General features: G+C 31.0%; 3 protein-coding genes and 1 pseudogene across 4 annotated transcripts; 3 read left to right on the plus strand and 1 right to left on the minus strand.

The window, feature by feature from the left end:
* Window positions 1-1,124: 1,124 nt before the first annotated feature.
* LOC105775980 (gibberellin 2-beta-dioxygenase 8) lies at window positions 1,125-4,130 on the plus strand. Its single transcript, XM_012598457.2, has 2 exons — window positions 1,125-1,570; window positions 3,575-4,130. The coding sequence occupies exons 1-2, from the start codon at window positions 1,125-1,127 to the stop codon at window positions 4,128-4,130; spliced, it is 1,002 nt and encodes a 333-aa protein (XP_012453911.1).
* A 1,103-nt stretch (window positions 4,131-5,233) lies between these two features.
* Window positions 5,234-7,706, minus strand: LOC105774927 (uncharacterized). 2 transcript variants are annotated; one of them, XM_012597494.2, is made up of 6 exons: window positions 7,558-7,706; window positions 7,263-7,384; window positions 6,994-7,170; window positions 6,754-6,829; window positions 6,046-6,256; window positions 5,234-5,507 (listed from the first exon to the last, which is right to left on the minus strand). In XM_012597494.2, the coding sequence occupies exons 2-6, from the start codon at window positions 7,287-7,289 to the stop codon at window positions 5,426-5,428; spliced, it is 573 nt and encodes a 190-aa protein (XP_012452948.1). In that variant the 5' UTR covers window positions 7,290-7,384; window positions 7,558-7,706; the 3' UTR covers window positions 5,234-5,425. The 2 variants fall into 2 exon arrangements, with proteins under 2 accessions (XP_012452948.1, XP_052477847.1); XM_052621887.1 differs by having other exon boundaries at window positions 7,263-7,693.
* Window positions 7,707-12,721: 5,015 nt separating this feature from the next.
* On the plus strand, window positions 12,722-13,515 carry LOC105777247 (NDR1/HIN1-like protein 12). Its single transcript, XM_012600399.2, has one exon. It carries the CDS (start codon window positions 12,766-12,768, stop codon window positions 13,444-13,446), a length of 681 nt encoding a protein of 226 aa, XP_012455853.2. The 5' UTR covers window positions 12,722-12,765; the 3' UTR covers window positions 13,447-13,515.
* A 7,305-nt stretch (window positions 13,516-20,820) lies between these two features.
* Window positions 20,821-21,486, plus strand: LOC128033824 (NDR1/HIN1-like protein 12; annotated as a pseudogene).
* Window positions 21,487-21,925: the final 439 nt, after the last annotated feature.

A 21,925-nucleotide genomic window follows, 5' to 3' on the forward strand; every position in this document is an offset into this window, starting at 1 on the left:
TTTCATTTTTTAATTTAATAGATATTCGATTAACCCATGATATTAATTTAGTTAAAAGTTTTATAATAGACATATAGGAAAGTAGCATAATTACCAATATTAATTCGGTGTAATATACATGTAGTGAATATATATATATATTACAAAGCTATAATATTAGTATAAAAATATTTTGCATGATAGGTTGAATCCGTGCATTGCGAGTATAAAATTAGTATATGTCTATATCTTTATACCAAAAATATATATTCAACCTTTATATTTGGTTTGAAGGTATCTATTATTTGACTATTATTGAGGCTTGTAAAGAAGCTATTTGGTTGAAGGGATCTTTAGTAAACTCAATGAAGATTTTCAAATCAATGCAGTATTTTGTAACAGTCAGAGTGTCATCTTCCATACAAAAAATCAAATATTTCATGAGAGAACAAAACACGTTGATGTTCGGTATCATTTTGTTCATGATATTATTGCTTGTGGTGATATTATTGTGAGCAAAATTAGTACTCATGAAAATCCTGCACATCTGATGACTAAATCACTTCCTATAACCAAGTTTGAGCATTGCTTAGACTTGATTGGTGTTCATTGTCGAAGTTAAACCCTTAAGGAATTTTATGGAAAAAGTGAAGAACTTGTTTGTTGAGAGTTCACGATGAAGAACTTGTTCATTGAGAATTCGTGTCAAGGTGGAGATTGTTAGAATTAAGGTACCCGAATAATTATTTAAATAAAATACAGTGGTAAAATAAAATAAAAATAAAATCCCTATAGAACTACACTTCTTTTGTTTTATTGTAGAATAAGATTTTTTAAACCTTATTAAGCTCCATCTATTTGATATTGATTAGAATAAGGTGTTTCAATCGTACTACACTCCTATTAGAATATGGTTTTACAAGCTTATAAATAGACATAATCTACTCCTCTTGTAATTATTCGAATTCGACATAGTGAATTTTCTTCTCCTTTACCGGTTTTTTCCCGAAAGAGTTTCCACATAAAAATCTGTGTGTTCTTTATTTTTTATTTCTCTTTTCTTTACTATATATTATTACTACCCACATTCTATTTTTATAAGCATAATATTTTATCTTTATTGAAATCGTCATCAGTCCTTAGGCATGGATTCGGACCCACCATTCCATGAAACCTACAAGACCCTTTTTGCCGTCACTAAGCCTTTAAACAACGACTGGCTCGCGGCGGTGATGGCGGTGGAGGAACTTGAGCTTCCCTCGATTGATCTGACCTGGTTAAGCCTCGAGTCGCCGGAGAAGGAGAGGTGTAAGAATGATATAGCTAGGGCTGCTAATGAGTGGGGTTTTTTTCAAGTGGTGAACCATGGGATTTCGAGGGATGTATTGGAGAAGATGAGAGATGAGCAAGTCAAAGTGTTTAAGCAACCGTTTCAACATAAGTGTAGGGAAGACAAGTTCATGAATGTGTCGGCCGGTAGTTACAGGTGGGGAACGCCGACGGCTACTTGTTTAAGGCAACTGTCGTGGTCTGAAGCTTTTCATATCCCCATGACCGATATCTCTAGCCTTGGTGATACTTCTATTTTCAGGTATTTATGAATGAAACCCTTCTCTCTTTTTTTTTTCTTTACAATCTTGAAACTTTGCATGCATTTATATTGAACTTTGCATATGGTTCTTTTTTTTTTCAATTTAACATGAAAAAAATAATAATTTGTGATTTAAAAAAAAGGGTAAATACTTAAATTAAGATCTAACATTTTAGAGCTTACTTACATATGCGTCAAACCTTTTAAAATGGTTATATGAGGGTCTAACTTTTACATGACAGATGAATCAGATATTACTTAAAAATAAAATAAAATAAAATAAAAACACAATTTGAAACGTAATATACGAATTTGAGAAGCCCTTATTAGAGCACATATGTATGAAAATGTTTGATCCTTATTTGACCATTTTGAAAGATTTGTTCTTCACTTGAGTATTTTTTTAAAGGTTAAATCCTTATATGGCTATATATGTTTGAAAGGTCTGACCATTATGTGAGCAACCCCTAAAAGGTTGGGCTTCACTTTGAACATTTAACCATTAAAAAATTCACTAAACCTTTGACTAATGAATGTTTTTATTGTAATGTAAACTATTTGGATTAAGTCATAACATTTATAATAGTAGTAGGGTCGAATTAACTCAAATTAAAGTATATGAACTAAATATAGGAGCAAAATCATTTATAATATAGCAAGTTGACATGGCATTATATTACAATAATATATTTGTCATCAAATTTAATAGCTACCATTTGATCACGACTAAAATTTTAAATTTTAAAAGTATAAGGATTTTCATGACCAAAAGTTAAAGTATGCTACAAGTTTCCGTGCTCTTCAAATATTTAAAATTTAGTCCCTAAATTTTTATTTTAAGAATTTAGTCTCTTTACTTTTCAGATTTTAAAATTCAAGTCTAACTGGTAACATAGTTAAGTGTTTTTGTTGTTGTTAAATTCAGGTTAATTATGTCATTTTTTTACTTAAATGGCTACCAAGTAAGTTTTTTTAATTCCAAAATCTCACATCAACAAATTTAACAAAAAATTAACAGTGTTAACAATTGGACTTAAATTTTGGAATCTTAAAAGTAGAGGACTAAATTCTTGAAATAAAAATATATTTTTTACAGAAAAAGGACTTATGGCATATTTTAATTTTGACCAAATTAAAATACAATGATTAAATTCAGAACTTATGCATGGTACAAGGGCTAATGACAGAATTTAACCTAAAACTTATTACCATAAAACCATTCAACGTGTCATGAGAATTTCCTTACCTTGCAATTGCATGCATATGTTCTATTCTTCTCTTGCATGCATCAGCCAGCAGCATCGGCACCCTTCCCACGTACCAAGTCTATTGCTAGTTAAAAAGCTCTTGATTAAAATATTGTAATATTTTTCGGAAAAATGAGGATTTTAGTTTCTATATTTTTGTTTTTAGAAATTTAATTTATATATTTTTTATATTTTAAAATTCAGGTCTAACTATTCATCCATAATATTATTTTGTGTGCCTTAAATTAAGGTTAATTATACCATTATTTTTAATTACATAGCTATTAAGTGAGAATTTGTTTTATTTCAAAATATAACAACAATAGATTTAATAAAAATTAATAATGTTAATAGTTATACCTAAATTTTGAAATCTAAAAATTGATGAACTAAATTCTTAGAAATAAAAGTACAAACACTAAATTAAAAATAGTTTATGGCATATTTGCATAATAATTTTTAAAAAAAATTGGAATCAAACAAAAGGTTAAATGATTTTAAACCAGTTAGATGCGGAATTGATACCAGTTCAATAAATTTTTTTAATTTTTATAAAACTAGTACACCGATGAACGGGTGAACTGCTCATTTCCATCATCTCTCTGGCATTTTTTACCTTTGCATGAGGCTCCTGTCAATACAGTATTACTGTTTTACTTTGGACCCAACTCTTCACAAATAAAAGCAATAATAATAAGTCTCAAACTATTATTATTTTACTCATTTAGTTTGTTCTTTTTTTAATGTGTTAAACCAGTTCATCATCCCTACACCAGTTCGCGACAGAAGTTGCCAGTCTTGCTCAAAAACTAGCCGAAATTTTAGCAGAGAAATCAGGTAAAAAATCAACGTTCTTCCAAGAAAATTCATTACCGAGCACTTGTTATCTCCGGTTGAACAGATACCCTCCATGTCCGATCCCTTTGTTCGGTCTAATGCCACACACAGACAGTGATTTCCTCACTGTACTGTACCAAGACCAAGTTGGAGGGTTACAATTAGTGAAAGATGGGAAATGGGTTGCAGTTAAACCAAACCCTGAAGCTTTGTTTATAAACATTGGAGATTTATTTCAAGCATGGAGCAATGATTGTTATAAAAGTGTACAACATTGTGCGGTTACTAATCCGACGAAAGAAAGGTTCTCGGTTGCTTATTTCTTTTGTCCATCGTATGACACCGTGATTGAGAGTTGTAGTGGCGATAAGCCTTCGGTTTATAGAAGGTTTAGCTTTAAGGAATATAGACAACAAGTACAAGAAGATGTTCAAAATTATGGTTATAAAATAGGGCTTCCAAGGTTTCTTGTATAAAAATAAATATTTGCCGAGTAAATAAGATCAGATAAAGCTTACTCGATATTATTTTCCTCAAACTCGAGACTTTTGTTAAAGACACATCGAGTTTTGCACCACTAGAAGTTAAGTTAGTATTTATAAGTTAAATTATCCTATAAGTCTTTGTATTATTCTTCGTAAATTTAAAATTTAATTTTTCTATTTTTTAAATTTTTAACTGTCGGATTCCACTAAAGATTTGTCCTAGTCTGCTGATGTTGATGTTGTGCTATTAGGCTAACATTAATTAAGCAAAACCAGCCCTTTTAAATGGTTGCCCATTGCCCAAGAAATTTGCAATATAATCTTTTCAGCCCAATTTAACTTTTGGGCTACTAAATTGATCTGTTAGTAAGTTTCCACTGTTGTTTTAGGTACAAAGCAGTAATTTGTCATGGTGTTGGAGTCGATGGTGTTGGAGTCGATCGAATAAATCGGTTTGATTGAGAATCAATTAGTATATTGGTCTAAATGTTTAAATTGAACATTGAGTAAACTGCTCGAAATCAATAAAATATCAGAAATAGAGACCAAAAATACAACAACCAACCATTGAATTGATTTATTTTTAATTAATTTTTCAATTGTTGTTGGATTCACGATTGAACTGAGAATTAATGATTTTATCAAAATTTTAAAACATCATTAATTTGAAAAACAATCTTGTAACTACACCCTTTAATCCTCAAGACCAATTTTGGTAAGAAAATGTAAGAAGCTTCAAAACCTATTAAGTTGAAAAGTAGGGTTAATTTTGTGTCTAAGTTAATTTGAATTAAATCAAATTTTTGAATCGTTTTAAATTTGAGTTGTTTATATTCAAATGATTTAGGGTTCATGTTTGCTTTAAGTTAATTTGAGGTTTATTTTAGATTAAAGTTTGAGGCAAAGTTATTTTAACTTTTAATCATTTTATTTTGGATACTTGTATAAATTATTTTCCATTTAGATTGTTTTGGGTCTATTTGGATTCAAGTAATACGGTGGAGTTTAAGTTGGAATTGATCCAAGTTGAAATTTCTAAATTTGAATGCAATTTTTTTTTTCTAAAACTTTGGAAATTTTCCTTCACTAACCGGTGGTATATAATTCTCATCAACAGCAAACATATTTCTTAATAAAGAAAGGAAGAAAACACTCACAATCAACCACTTGCACCCATTTATATTTGTCGGGCATGAACTAAACTCCCATGTGTGTGCTACATATAGCAACATACATTTTAATCAGCCTAATAGGTTGGCGAGAGAGTATGGTTCCTAACTACGCACTTAATCTAAAGCATTCTCATCTGCATTTGTTCGGCTAATTGTCAATGTGAAGTATATCAGCAAAATTGTACCCATGCTCGACCTGCCATTAAAAAAAAAAGAAGAAAATTTTCATTTTCAATATAACATATTGTTGTTGCAGAATCTAGGGTTGACTGTTAAAGGCGGTTCACGTTGTAGTTTTAGGTGCCGAAAACTGCTAAGAAAGTTAATCATATCATAGACATACCCCAAAGAAGGGATGGAAGTTCGTTTTATAGGCCAAAAGAGAACTAGGGATCTGCACACGTATGGATGATTTGACTGGATAGTACGAGTTAGAAATCCCCTAGATGAGCAGACATTTGTATTGATCAGCTCTTGACGGTAAAGTCCTTTTATGGATGATTTGATTGGATTGTACGAGTTAGACAAAGGAAACTGGTGGTGGAAAGTGAGTGTTTTCAGTTGTAATGAATGTGACTTGCAGACAAGCAGATATTTGTATTGATGAGGTCTTAAGTGAGTGATCAAAGGAGGCCTAGGGATCTTGCACACAAGCCCTAACGAAACATACTTTCATGGATGATTTGATTGGATGTGACTTGAAGATCATAATAGTTTAGGTGAAAAAAACTTACAAGGTGGCAAAGAACATGAGAATCCTCTTGGGATCAAATAGCCATGGTGGAGGAGATCGCCTGATACTATTTCTCCTTAAGTTGGATCTACTTTCAGTTGCTGCTGTGATATTATTACCAGATGTCATACTAATGAGCTGATGATGGACTTGTGGATTGCTTAAATGATCGGTGAACTCTTCCGCCACCGCCATTAGCTTTTCCGGCGACCCTATCATGTTTTAGTTCAACATTTAATAATTCCATCCCCAATCTCAGAAATAAAATATATATGCAAATTAACAGTTAATTTTGAACATAAATTTCACAACAATATGCGCATACAAAGAACATGCGTCCAAGAGAATCTATACTTCAAACCAAACAACACAAAAACAGACGTGATAGATAAACGTGTTTATAATTCGATCCCATATAATGATATTTGAGTTGATATTTCATGGAAAAATTCAATTAAAATATTTTTAAACTCGGGCGTGTGTTGAACTACTAAAATCTACATTACGTGAAACAACAAACATGTCACTATTGTCTACTAATTGTTCAGCATATGCAAATTAAGAAGCAACGGACCAATATTCAATACAGGTCGAGAAAATTAAACCATTATAAGCTTGGGAAAAACTGGTAAATTCCGTCCATTATTTTCCGGGAAAATTTTCTCAAGAACAAACAAAGTAACAGTATGGGATGATTTAAATTTTGTACCTCCTGATGAAGAAGAAGAGTTGGAAACAAAAGAATCTCTATCACCTCTCTGAGACCCTTTGCGAGAAAGGCTTCTCTGCAATTAACAAAAAGAAAAAAGAAACACAAAATATAATTCTTGAGAATGACATTTTAATTATATATTATTATATTGAGATGACCAAATGAAAAATAAAACTGGGAAGCGAAATAGCATATTTGAGATTTTCCCAGAAAATAAATTAAAAAGGGAAAACTTACTGTGATTCTTGAATGTGGGTTGGCTTCTTTAATATTGGATCCTCCATGAGAGAAACTTTCAATATCAATAACAAAACTATCGGGTTTATTATCTCCATTGATATGATCCGAACCCGAATTCTTTTGTGTGGATATCCTTTCTTCCGACCCACCACCATCGTAGGAAGATACGAAATCCTAAATCAAAATCAGAAATTAATGGAATTGAATTTTCCGTCGGGAAAACATTTGCAGAAAACTGAAATCCCAGAGAGAGATATTGTGCTTACCAACTTTGGATTTTCCGTCATGGCCATAATATTCTCGGGAAAATGGAGGGAAATTAATAATAAAATATAATAATAGAAGAGAGATTCTATTGCGTTTTCCAATGGGGAGACTTAATTAACACCTGGTTGAAATATAAAATAAGAATTAAAAAAAAACTTTGAACACACACACACATATATATGCATGTATATATGTATATGAATATATGAATCAACCAAACCTGTTTAACGAAGCAAAAAAAAAAAAACCAACTCTTGTTCTTTGTTGAAAAAAAAGACAGGTAGTTTAACTGACATATATGGTGTCAAATGAACTGAGTTTGCTGAAGCTACCAAAGAGAGAGATTTTGTTTCAGTTTTTTTGTTAAAGAAAACGAATTGGGAATTTTGGTTTAGAAGAAGAAGACGACGATGATGGTGATGTAATTGAAGCATGCAAATAAAAGAATAAAAGAAAATTTGGAATATATAAAATGGGATGAGTTGGTGCTATGGCACTGATTGGATTGCATTGGAACATTTATGTACTTTATAATAAAAAAATTTATTTATAGTAAGTATAATATACAGAGTGGGCAGATGATCATGTGGAGTTTGGTATATAATAATTGCTCATATACCCTTTAGATTATTACTTCTATTAAAAGATAAAAAATGTTTTACTTGTTGAAGCAATGTCATATCTTTTATATAAAGAAATTGTTTAAGATGGGTTTTGGGATATGTTGTGGATTCAATCTTAATTTAATTGATATATGTATTGTTGTTAATGTAAGAGGATGTTGGTTTAAATGTCTTTGAAGCGCATTATTTTCCTATTTATAGGTTGGGGAGGGACTATAGATAAATTTAAACATTGTGTTAAAAAGAACGAAATGATTAGAAATTATAATAAGGTTATTCAAAATATATAAAATTATGTTATATAAAGTGAAGAAATAAGAGTTGATATTCGACTTTATGTAGTTTTCCTTAAAAGAATGGTGAATGTGACCTTTTGTTGTCACATAGTTATTTGGAAAATTTTATACTAGATTAATCCATAAATCTTGTTTACTATTATTTCAAAACTTAATTGAGCTGATGTTCGTATTGTTGTTAGTGCAAGAGGACATGAGTTTGAGTGTGTTAAAGCATATTATTCTCTTGTTTAAAGGTTAAGGAGCGGCTATGAGTAGTATCAGAAAACAAATACTAGAAATGGTGATGTTACATTCTATGAAAGGAAGTAAATAAAAAAAAAAACAATTTGAAGATTATACCTTTTATATTTATATTTATCTTTTATTTTCTTATATTTTACTAAAAGAATTTATTTGTAAATTAACTAAAATATTAATACCAACAAATAAGAAGTATAAAAAACCAATTAATAAGAACGTGACACATGATATATTTTTATTGGATACTAAATTAACTAAAATGAGACAATATATATAATGAGTTGAGGTATAATTCACGAGCTAATTTACTAGTAGAACATTATTAAATATATAATTAAACAATAATTAAGAAGGTCGATACCAATCGAATTAATACTCGTTGAGTGAGTTATATAATGGTTAGGTGGGTGGGTATGAATCAATTTTATGTACAAAATAAAAGGGAAAAATTTATATTTGAAGGCCCTACCAAAACTTAATGTGCCAATCATCGGTTCATTAATTATCTCTTTCAATTGGAAATTTTATGTTTTTTCCCTTTTGGATTACAATTTTGATAATGTCTGCTTGCTGGTATTCCTTCAGGTTTCGACCACCTAATAAATTTATATATATATATATATATATATATTGGAGATAATATAATATAAATCAATTAAATACTTGTGTAATTGCAAATTATGGGTGTTGATGTTTAAGTCTTTGTTGATATTAGATTTATATTCTTGCTACACCGGGATTCAAATAATTAATTTTAATAATATTAGATAAAAGTTATTTAAATATTTTATTTTTAAAACTATTTAACATTAAATTTGAATAATAATGAATGATGTAAAATATAAGTTAGATTGACATCGAAATGAAATTAAGATATGATAAGACATTCAATCTATTAAAAATAAAAAATAGTCGACGACATGGCACAATTTAATGAAATCTAAATTTAGGGATCAAATTAAAAGTACATTGTCAAATTTTAGAATTAACGTGGACACAAAAATTTAAGGACCAAGTTGAGAAAAATTGAAAAAATAAAAGATTAAATATCTATAACTACATATAAAATGAGTGTAATGACACTTATTGTACTCTCAATCCGTTTGTAAAACAAAACCAAAAAAACTCGAGAAATGATGTATCAAATAATTACCCGTAAAAATATATAATTTATTAATACATAAAAAAATAAATCTAAAACGTTTTAAACAAATGATTAAATAAGACAAAACAAAAAGAATCTTTTGTTTTTCCAATTTTCTTCTTTTATCTTTCCTTTATCTCCAATTTTTTCTCACCCACCCATCCTCCCACACCAAAAAAAACTTTTGGATTTTTCTAAAACAAAATCAATTGTCCACTTAAAATTTTTAAAATCATCATTAAACCCTCATAATATTTTGAAAATTTTAATTACATCCTCTAAATTTTTGAATTTTTTCATTAATCTTCTTCAAAACTTTTTTAAATACAATATTAAGAGTGGAGATGAGGGTCATACGATTTGAATACGTGTCAAACAAATGCCTCTAACAAAATTTTAACAACCACTCCATTTAAGTTAGGATAAATCGTTTGAGAAGTTAATACCACGTACCACCCCTTCCTTATCTTCAAATATATAATAGATATTCTCTTCCTTATCTTCAAATATATAATAGATATTCTCTTTACTTTGCTTATAATTTTCTTAAGTGTTAGGTGATGGAAGTTAGGAGATTAAGGAAGAGAAGAATGATTGCAGCTTCCACTTAGATTTGGTGGTAGGCTAAATAATGATTACATAGTTTGATAATCATATGGTAATACTTGCCCCTTTAACCCTAATCACAACCAATAATTATCAACCATAATTGATGCAGATAATCAATACCATAATCATACACATGTTGGCTACCACTACAACCACAAAACACTATGCCTGCAACTTTGATGAATGCCATCATAGAAAAAAAAACACAAAGTACCAACTTAGCTTATCTTGTGTAATAATTTTTTAACAGCATTAACCAAGGCTATAATAGCAACAGTAAAGAAGACAAAACAGTTCCATCATGGGCCGGCATGGATATATATATATACAAACTGATTAATGTAAGACAAAGGTGTTTGAAGGAAATGGACAATGTATGAAACAGACAGGAATTTTGTCGAATGCAATATGTTTTTGTCAGCATAGTTATAATTGTTTTTGTTTTAAGTGATGGATGTTCCATATTTTATGTATGCGGTTAACATCCATTTCAATGCCTAACACATCTGCAAATCTGTTTATTTCGGGTTTAACACTTCATATTTTAAATCCTTTTATTCTTATCATTTTGGGTTTCGACTTATTTCGTATTTAAATCAATTTTGAGTTTAATTTATTTTAGGTTTTAATTATTTAGGTTTGTAAGTTAGATCTTTCATATCAAACCATTTTGAATGTATGCTATTTTTGGTCCGGGTCAATTTCGAAATCTTGCTAAGCGAGTTTATATTGTTGTGGATTTGAATTTTTGGGTTCGAATCAAAATTCATTACTTCAAATTATATATAGGTTTATGGGCCGTTCACCCCTCGAGTATACCCTATTTGGTCACATTGGATCGGCAATTGGAAAGAATTCATTTCAATAAAACAAGATGAACCACAATTGGTCCTATTGGCATGAAATTCTTATATCTTCAATGGCATTATTTTTGTTCGGGATAAATTTTATACATGAATTTTGATACAATAGAAAATTTGATATTCAATTTTGATTTAGCACAATTATACATATAAAACTTGAGTTGTTGTTCGTATGTATATGTGAAATTTTGATTCAATTGTAGACATTTCAAGAAATTAATATGTACATTTATTTTCATCTCAGATTAATATAATTGTTTGCGTATACAATATATCAATGTAAATGGTACTAATTCAAGAACATTGTTAGTAATTTGTGAAAAATGAATCAATTCAAATTTAATGTATAAAGTCGCATAAAATCAAAGTTTATGTATGATATTGCACATTCAATCAATATTCTTGTATGGTCTTGATATTTATCCTTTTTGCTTCTATATTAATATAGGATGTGTTTGATAATCATTTTAATTTTTACTTAAATTAAAATTTTCAACGAAAAAGTGTTGAATAAGATAGATAAGTAGATAAATAAAAAAATTTGTATTAAACTTAAATTTAAAAGAAAAAAAAATTAAAGGTATTAATAATTTTAAAGATGCTAATAAGTTGTAAAAAAATAAATTTTTGAAATAAAAATAAAGTAATTAAATTTCAAATATAAAAATATAAAGATTTGGATTATATTTTAAATAATTTAAAAATAATATTCTTTCTCCTAAAATATATACAAACTTTTCAGCTCCCTCATGCCATAGCCCATAGATTGCAAGAAACCTTTACATCTTAACAGCTTTTAACATTTCTTAAACTCTTCTTTATCCTTTTCTTTAAAGTTTGATATTCTTTTATATACTTAAAAAATTTCATATCCACTGTCATTCAACCTCAAACACAAATTATTAGATATTATATTAGAAAGTTTATTTAGAGATGGAAATTAAATTGTAATTTTTAAGCGTTTATATCTTTATAATTTAAAAAAAATTAAAATAAAATTTTATAATATATATGAGTATTTGTTTAATTTACATTGTTGTTATTGGTAGGGGCGTAGTTAGGGGGGCTAGCAAGGGCCCCGACCTGTCCTAAAATGAAAAAATTGTCCAATTAGATCATTTAAAATAAATGTAAAATTGCACTTTGTTCCCCCATAAAAATTTGATTTAAATTATTTTGTCGATTTTTGCTCGCTGCTTTGGACCATTCGGGGTTGATTTTATTATCGTATTAAGTGCTTGCAATTACTCCAGATATGTCGTGCTTGACTTGTGACAAAGCCAATTGTCAACATGTCATAATATTCTACTGATGCTGACGCTAAAGCATTTATTGTGCTGATAGAATTTGTCCTTCACCATCTACAACCAGTTTGCTATTTCTTTTCATTAAATAAATTAATTAATTTAACTTTAAATATATATATATATATTTATAATTAGGTCTTGAGCATATATTCTGATTTTGCAGCACATAATCCAATACACAAACTAAAAAGTTGATGCAAATAGAATATAAAGATCATACCATAATTTAAGGTATCCATAACCCATTAATTGAGTTAACAAAATGGCTATTTGATTTGATTCCTTTCTTCCACCATAGCCATGCAAAAGAAAAGAAAAGACTCCAATTTCTTCAACATGCATCCTTCCCTACAAATACTCCCCTTTCATTCACCAAACCTTCCTCGGAAAAACCCTTCTCCGATTCATCGAAAAACAATGTCCAGTTCCGACAGGTTACCGATCCGAGACACCCGGCCGCAGCAACAGCCCGTCAAACACCACCACTCTGCTCGCTACTACGCGCAGCGTGTTCGTGAAAGCTTCACCACTAGAGTGACCAAAGTACTATGCGCCATTTTCTTGTCATTCCTTTTAGTTGCTCTAATTGTTTTCTTCATTGTATGGCTTAGTTTACGCCCTCATCGTCCAAGGTTCCATATGATAGATTTCACGGTTCCTGGTTTGGCTCAAAAACCAGGGCTGGACAATGCTGTCATAACGTTCAATGTCACAGCCAGAAACTCCAACCAGCATATTGGAATCTATTACGACTCAATGGAGGGTTTCGTTTATTACAAAGATAAACAAATCGGGTCAACCCCATTGTTGCACCCGTTTTTCCAAGAACCGAAGACAACTACGGTTGTGTACGGTCAGTTCGGTATTGGTACAGCTACGCTTGCTGTGAACAGCAGGCGGTGGAAGGAGTTTGTGAATGATAGGCAACATGGGACTGTGCATTTTCGATTAGGTATAATGTCGGTGATTAGATTTAAGGTTTCGACATGGAAGAGTGTGCACCAAAAAATGCATGTAAATTGTGATGTTGCTGTTGATTCAGATGGGTTGATATTGCCGGCTTGGAAGAACAGGAAATGTTCTGTCTATTTCAGTTGATTCTTTGCATTTTCATTTCTTGTTTATTTCATTTGATTTGTAATATTTTTATGTTTAATGGAATTATGAGTGGCATTTGGAATAAAATTATATTTTTAGAAAAATTAAACATTAACTTAGAATTTCATTATTTTTTAAAATAGGGATAAAAATATAATTTTATTATATATTAACATAATGTTTATCATTTATAAAGGATTAAATATTTTTTTTCCTATTTTAACGGCAAGCCCCTGCCTGCAACCCCTCTGCCTTTCACCAATGTGCTTAGGGAATTATGTTTCTTCTTCTTTACTAATATACTAAAAAGGTCTTTAATTGCTACACATTGTTTAAAACCTTGTTAATCAATCCCTTTAAGATATAATACTACTAAGGTCTTTAATCTAGTTGTCGAATCCAGATGTATGACATGACATTACATCACTAGAGCGACTCGGATTAATTCAATTTGCATCATTGATTAACTAGATATTCAAACACAATAAGTTACCACACATTCTTATCTACACACATTGAGAGATTAAATGAATGTCAAATCGCCATATTCTATGCATTTAGGGGTTTAATGTTAGTACAAATCTCCAGTGAAAAAAATCTCAAACACACGAATGGAACTCGAATAGAAAAAGAAGAAATAGGACAAAGCTCTAAGGCGTGTATCAAGTCACTATCTTTAAATTTATATTCGCCTCCATCTATTTTCGGTGTGCAAATGAGTTCCAAGCAAATTAACCTCAAGGATTATATGAAACCAATGACTATTTACGTTTTGCACTGACGAGAATAGCCCCCTACACATTGAGTAATGTATGACAAGAATATTAGAAAATGAAGGAAGGAAAGAAAGAATATTAGAATTTTTTGGTGTGTTTTCTAAATGAAATCCCATTCCTATTTATAGGAATTTTCTTTTCATGTCTCTTCATAGAGACATCTTTCATCAATAGGTGTCTTTCTGAATGATAATGTCTTTAAAATAAACACATAATTATTCATTTAATATTATAACTATTCAAATAATATTATTTAAATAGTTATAATTATTTTTTAAAAATTAAATAATATAACTTTTGATTAATTACACCAATTCATTTATAGTTATTGGAACACTATAAATATTTGAAAATGTTCCAACAATCTCCCCCATTTTCAAAATATTTTAGATTTTGATATTCTTGGAAATCAATCTGCATAAATGAAGGTATCTTATGATTGAACCTTCATTTAGTGAAAACATGTTAAAGTTAATCGAAATTACATCGTAGACTAAGCTTTGAACCAACTATTCTATTTGATTAACCGAACACATCTCAAACAATGATTTCAACATCGGTCAATGCATAGTATCTAGGGACACTATTATGACCATGTGTCTATGTCCTCTTTTCATGAGTGTTGTTAGAGCCAAGCCCTTGAGCTCCTAGAAGCGGCCACACTTCCACTCACATAGGTAGATCCCATCAAGAGTGTTCCCGTAATTATAACACTCTAACATATTTATATTATGGGTCCATTAAGAGTACATTACTCATCCTTCCCTTATCATTACGGGTACCTGGCACTTTAATCTTAGTATGGATTTATTTATAGTGCTATCTGTCACACACTAATCATGTACTTTGTCTCATTGAACTCAAGATTTGATGTTATACCAAACATTGAGTCAAATTTCCATCATGGGTGACTCTAATTAATGGGCTTGAGTCTCATCCCTTTTGAGGTCCTTTTTACTGCATCTCTAGCAAGACTTTTTGTCAAAGGATCCGCCAAATTTTCACTTAACCTCACATAATTAATATTGATCACTCCATCAGAGATTAATTGTCGGGCATAACTATGTCTTAATCCAATGTGTCTAGACTTTCCATTATATACTTGGCGATATGCCTTTGCTAGAGTAGCCTCACTATCACAACAGATAGAAATAGGTGAAATTGGCTTAGGCCATAAAGGTACATCATAAAGCAAATTTCTTAACCAGTCTACTTCTGTAGATGTAGCGGCTAATGTAATAAATTCTGTTGCCATGGTGGAATCAGTAATACATGTTTGTTTCTTGGAACCCCAAGAAATGACTCCTCCACCAAGAATGAAGATCAATCCACTAGTAGGTGCATGATCTTCCAAACTTGTAATCCAACTAGCATCCGAATACCCTTCTAAAACTGGAGGATATCCATTATAACACAATTCATAGTTAATAGTTTTCTTTAAGTACCTAAGTACTCTATTTAAAGCTTGCCAATGCAAACTACTTGGATTACTTGTGTACCTACTCAATTTTCCAACAACATATGCAATATCTGGTCTTGTATAGGTCATTATGTACATAAGACAACCAATTAGACTTGCATATTTCAATTGATCAAATTTCCTACCAGCATTAGATACTAATTTTATTTAAGGATCTATGGGTGTAGATGCTGATATACAGTTGAAAAGATAAAACTTTTTAAGCACATTTTCAATGTAATGTGATTGTGATAAAGCTATAGTGCTTTCATCTCGGGTTATTTTAATCCCAAAAATAACATCTGCTACACCCATATCCTTCATAGCAAAGTTGTTTGACAAGAATTTCTTTGTGTTTTCTATTTGTTCCAAATCCGTGCCAAAAATGAGCATGTCATCTACATATAAGCAAATTATGACACCTTTTCCATTTTCAAATTTGCTATATATGCACTTATCAGATGAATTTATTTTATAGCTATTAGCTAAAACAACCTTGTCAAACTTTTGATGCCATTGTTTTGATACTTGTTTAAGCCTATATAAGGATTTAACAAGCTTACATACCTTATGCTCTTGTCCTGGAACAACAAATCCTTCCGGTTGCTCCATGTACACTTTCTCTTCCAATTCACCATTTAAAAATGCAGTTTTAACATCCATTAATTTGGTGAACAATCAAATTATATATAGAGGTAAGTGATATTAAGAGTCTAATTGTAGCAATTCTTGCTACTAGAGCATATGTATCAAAGTAATCAATACCTTGTTTTTGTGTAAAACCTTTGGCTACCAACATTGCTTTAAATTTATCAATGGTTCCATCGACCTTCATTTTCTTTTTGAAGATCCATTTACAGCCTATTGGTTTGAACCTGGTGGAAGATCAACTAAGATCCAAGTTTGATTTCCCATTATTGAATCCATCTCATTATTTATTGCTTCTTTCCAAAAAGCAGAGTCTTGAGATTTCATTACCTCTTCAAATGTAATAGGATCAGATTTCGTATTATAATAATAAAGTATCTTATTGCACATACTTTCACCTTTTCCCTCTACAAAAAACATAATAAAATCTGGTCCAAAATCTTTGACCTTTTTAATCCTCTTACTTCTTCTTAATTCTTGACAAGATTCATCATTATTATCAATTTGTTCCAATGGAATCTCATTCTCATTTGAAGAATGAATCAATTGTTGTGGTGTAATTGTCTTGATACATAATTAAATCTATTTTCATAAAAATAGCATCTCTTGATTCAATAACAGTATTAATTGAAATTAAATCATTTGGTTCAATTACCAATAACAGTATTAATTGAAATTGAATCATTTGGTTCAATTACCATGAACCTATATGCCTTGCTATTATGTGCATAACCTATAAATATGCATTCAATTCCTCTTTCACTTAACTTTTTACGTTTAGGTGTTGGAACTTTGATAATAGCTCTACAGCCCTAAACCTTCAAATAATTAAGGTTTGGTTTTTTTTCTTCCATTGTTCATAAGGGGGTTATTTTAGTTTCCTTATTAGGAACTCTATTCAATATATGACAAGCTGTTAGATCAACTTCTCCCCAAAAACCTTGTCCAAGACCTGAATATGATAACATTGAATTTGCCATTTCAGTCAAGACTCTATTTCTCCTTTCAGCTACACCATTGTGGTGTGGTGTGTAAGGGGCTGAAACTTGATGGTCAATTCCAGTAGATTCAAAACAACTTGAATTGTAGTATTCTCCACCTCTATCTGATCTTAAGCACTTGATAAATGATTCACACTAAAGTTTAACTTCAGATTTATAAACTTTAAAATTATTTGGTTAAATTCATGTTCATGACAATCATTTTTTTAGTTATATTACTGCCAAGTGAGTATTCTTTTATTTTAAAATATCACACAAATAAATTTAATAAAAAAATTTTAACGGTGTTAACAATTAAATTTGAAATTTGAAGTCTGAAAAATAAGGACTAAATTATAAATTTATAAAAAGTATAGGGACTCATGACACAACTTTACCGTGATTAAATTACGGGTTTTTGTCGCATGTGCTTGCAAGTGACTACAGTATCAATCCAGTAGTTTTGCAAAAGGAAATGGGAGAATTTCATTTTGATAAATAGAATAGATAAAAATGTAGTTATTGTGTATTTCAGATGGGTTGATATTGCCGGCTTCTGTTATTCTTTGCATTTTCATTTCTAGTTTATTTGTAATTTTTTATGATTAATGAAATTATGATTGGTAGCACTTTTCATAATCTCTTTTATTTAACTATATCTTTTTATTTGTTTAACATAATTATGATTAATCTACCTTTCATAAGAGGGACAAAATTTTAGAGGTTAAAATTAAATTATAAAATTTTTAAAATATTAAAATATAATTTTATTATGTATTAATTAATAATTTTATTATTTTTGAAGGATTAAAAAAATTAATTTTTAAGGACCAATCGTATATTAACTTATATTTTTTTAGAGATTTTATAAAAAATTTCGGGTAAGCCCTCGCGCCCCCCCCCCCCCCACCCCACCACACCATTCGGGCCTGCCTTCCAACAAAGTGCTTAGGGAGTTTTGTTTCTTCTTCTTCTGCTGCTAATATATTAAAAGTTTTCTTTGATTTACCTTCTTAATTATATTTATTTCTCATTTGGTATTTAAATTTTGTATTGGTATCCATTTTGGTATCTCATAGTTATCAACCTTAAAAAAGGGTTGATTAATCGGAATGCGTCACATTATTGATGACATGATAAGTTAACTGGTGATATGGTACGTTTACTAATGATGTGAAAAGTTGATCAATAACATGGCATGCTTACAAGGTGTTCACTCGAATTGATTAGCGTTGATTGGTCAAAAATCATTAAAAATTATTTTAACATGAGAAGTTACTTGCAAAAATCATACAAAATAGTAAAAATTATTAAAAAATTGTAAAATATATTAAATTTTGTAAAAATTATTATAATAAAAAGTATAATATTATTCAAATAAAGAGATTAAAGATTCATCCCTATAAAATGATACTGAATTTTGAGCATCAACTAATACTTGGTCAATGCACGCCTTTTGAAGTTAAACTCTAGGATATTTTAGATGGATATTTATCCACTCAGTAAAAATATAAAGAGTCACATTTCAATTTAATAATACAAAGTGATCAAAGCTGTGGTTGATAATAGATTAGAAGAGTCCTTAGAAGAGTACTAGGACTCTTGAGAGCCGAAGATGATGATGTTGCAGTGTTTCCAGCTGAAGGTCCCTTTCAGGCTTTGTCTTAGTCGCAGCCTCAATGACTTTCTCCACAACGACTTTTAACTCAAACTTCTCCGAAACACAAACCCACATTTTTAGCTCAAAATCATCTCCAAGCTTTTCATCATTGAACACCATTTTAGCTAACGTGGTCTTTCCTAGTCCCTCGCCGCCTTTTATGGGAACAATTGAAACATTTTGTTTTGGTCCTGATTCCAGCAGCAGTTGTACAATTTTGTTTTTATCAGCATCTCTTCCTATTATTTCTTCTGAACGCTCAAAGGAATATGTTTGGTCCCTCTCCCTAACTTCAATTGGTGTCTCTACAGGGAGGTCACTGAGCTGGAAAATTGGCTTTATCAGCTGCAATAGCATCTAGTCTCTCTCTAATGGCTTTAACTTTAGGAGCCATCTTGAGACCATAAGCAAGTTGGTTTGATTTCGAGAAGAAAAGGCGTATCTTTTTCAGCTTGCCATCGCCTGCCACTATTTTCTGCCGAAGAGCATCAGAAGAGAACTCATCCACATCGTAAAGCACATCCTTAAGATTTTCCAGCGAGAGACGTACTTGGTGATTGTTTCTGTTGCGCTGATCTTCCGCATCACGTAGCACCGCTCTGATAGTCTAATTAAGCAGTTCTGTCCAGCTTATCGATTTCCTCTTTCAAACCCCATGCTGCTCCAAGCTCTTCTGCTGCTAACGATACCAGACCCTCCAACATTTTTCCAACAAGATCGAGCAAAATGCCCTCTGCCATTGGAAACACTATTTCAGATGGGTTTTCCGGAAAGAATGAAAGGCTGTGGTAAAATAAATTTGATATCAAGGTCAAGATCTTATCAATAGATTACAGTGAAGTGAATTCGTATTACATGTTTCCTTTTTATTATTTTTATTGCAAAGGGGATATGGATATCCTTTACAACCAATCATCATTTATTAGAATAATTAAAAGTGATATATATATCATGAGTCCCTGTACTTTTAGTTAATTTAAAATTGAGTCCATATACTTTTATTTCTAATAATTTAACCTCTTTACTTTTCAGAGTTTAAAATTTAAGTCTAACTGTTAAAATTAATTTATTAAATTTAAGTTCATAATAAAGCTATTTTTTAGTTATTAAATATTCTTTTATTTCAAAATATCCTACTAATAAATTGAATAAAAAATTTAATGAATTAAATTCCAAAGACTAAAATTATAATTTATGAATAGTACTGATTTTAACCGTAATTAAATTATGGAATCAATTACTTCTTTCCCTTAATTCTCTCTCGAAGATGATGTTGCTGTATTCAGGCTTTCTCTAAGTCGCAGCCTCAATGGTTTTCTCCACCTTGACTTTTAACTCAAACTTGTCCGAAACACAAACCCACATTTTTAGATCGAAATGATCCCCAACCTTTCCATCATTGAACACCATTTTAACTAACGAGGTCTTTCCTAGTCCTCCGATGCCTATTATGGGAACAATAGAAACATCTTGTTTCTGTGAAGTGAACTCGTATTCCGAGTTTTTTTTCATTAGTTTTATTGTAAAGTGGATCGGGAGAACCATTACAGCTAATTACTAGAATAGTTAAAATCATAATCAAAACACAAATTATATAAAGTTTGATGCAGTAGAATATAAGAGCATACCATCATTTAAGACATAGATAACCTGTAGAGTAAACAGATAGACTGATTCCTTTCTTCGACCATCGCCATGCAAAAAGAAAAGAAGAAGAAGAAAAAGACTCGAAATTCTTAATTCTTTCCCTGTCCCACCTTTAGATACAAACACCCGTCCTACATATACTTCCTTTTCATTCACCAAGCTTCCTCGAAAAAACCCTTCTCCAAATCATCGGGAAAAAAAACGATGTCCGGTTCCGATAGGTTACCGATCCGAGACACCCGGCCGTAACCTCAACCCATCAAACACCACCACTCCGTCCATTACTACGCGCAGCGTGTTCGTTAAAGCTTCACCACTAGAGTCACCAAAGTACTATGCACCATTTTCATGTCTTTCCTTTTAGTTGCTCTCACTGTTTTCTTCATCGTAATTCGTATGGCTTAGTTTACGCCCTCATCATCAAAGGTTCCCCATGATAGATTTCATGGTTCCTAGTTTGGCTCAAAAACCAGGCTCGACAATGCTGTAATAACGTTCAATGTCAAGCTAGGAATTCGAACCAGCATATTGGAATCTATTACAATTCCATGAAAGGGTTCGTTTATTACAGAGATAAACAAATAGGGTTGACCCCATTGTTGCAACCATTTTTCCAAGAACCAAAGACAACTACGGTTGTGTACGGTCAGTTCGGTGTCGGTGCAGCTCCGCTTGCTGTCAATAGCAAATGATAGGCAACATGGAACTGTGTTTTTTCGATTAGGTATAATGTCGGTGATTAGATTTAAGGTTTCGACATGGAAGAGTGTGCACCATGAAATGCATGTAAATTGTGATGTTGCTGTTGGTTCAGATGGGTTGATATTGCTGGCTTGGGAGAACAGGAAACGTTCTGTCTATTTCAGTTGATTCTTGCAGTTTTTATTTGACTTGTAATGTTATATGATTGATAGGCACTTTTTAAATTATTTCTATATGTATTTAGCATTGTTTTACGATGATAATAATTTATATTTTATTATATAATAACTCGACTTTGAGACAAATCCGAGAGTCAAACTTCAGATCCCATGAAGGATCCTACTCATCTTTTTGTTTCGGCACTTCTTCTCACCTTTTCAGTTCTCTTTCTATCTTTCCATTTATGTTGTATCAACAAGCATATATAAATAATATTTAAGGATTAGCCATAAGTTAATGACTTCTCTCTGCTCCCAAGAGTGCTTGGCTGACAAACCCTAGAGATAGCAGTAACTACTGTGGCTGGGGATGGAAGCAAGCGGTGGCGACGATAGAGAGTAAGGGGATGAGATCGGTCTTCTTGCTGAAGAATTAGTTCAACTATCAG

The sequence above is a fragment of the Gossypium raimondii genome, chromosome 10 (genome assembly GCF_025698545.1).
Source record: "Gossypium raimondii isolate GPD5lz chromosome 10, ASM2569854v1, whole genome shotgun sequence".
Taxonomy (NCBI): Eukaryota; Viridiplantae; Streptophyta; class Magnoliopsida; order Malvales; family Malvaceae; genus Gossypium; species Gossypium raimondii.

Coding starts and splice junctions, on each gene's coding strand:
- LOC105775980 (XM_012598457.2), top strand. CDS start 1,125: ATGGATTCGGACCCACCATTCCATGAAACCTACAAGACCCTTTTTGCC. Junction 1,571..3,574: donor GGTGATACTTCTATTTTCAG/GTATTTATGAAT, acceptor GTGTTAAACCAG/TTCATCATCCCTACACCAGT.
- LOC105774927 (XM_012597494.2), bottom strand. CDS start 7,289: ATGGCCATGACGGAAAATCCAAAGTTG. Junction 7,171..7,262: donor TGACGGAAAATCCAAAGTTG/GTAAGCACAATA, acceptor ATTTTGATTTAG/GATTTCGTATCTTCCTACGA. Junction 5,508..6,045: donor CTCATGTTCTTTGCCACCTT/GTAAGTTTTTTT, acceptor TTTTAATGGCAG/GTCGAGCATGGGTACAATTT.
- LOC105777247 (XM_012600399.2), top strand. CDS start 12,766: ATGTCCAGTTCCGACAGGTTACCGATCCGAGACACCCGGCCGCAGCAA.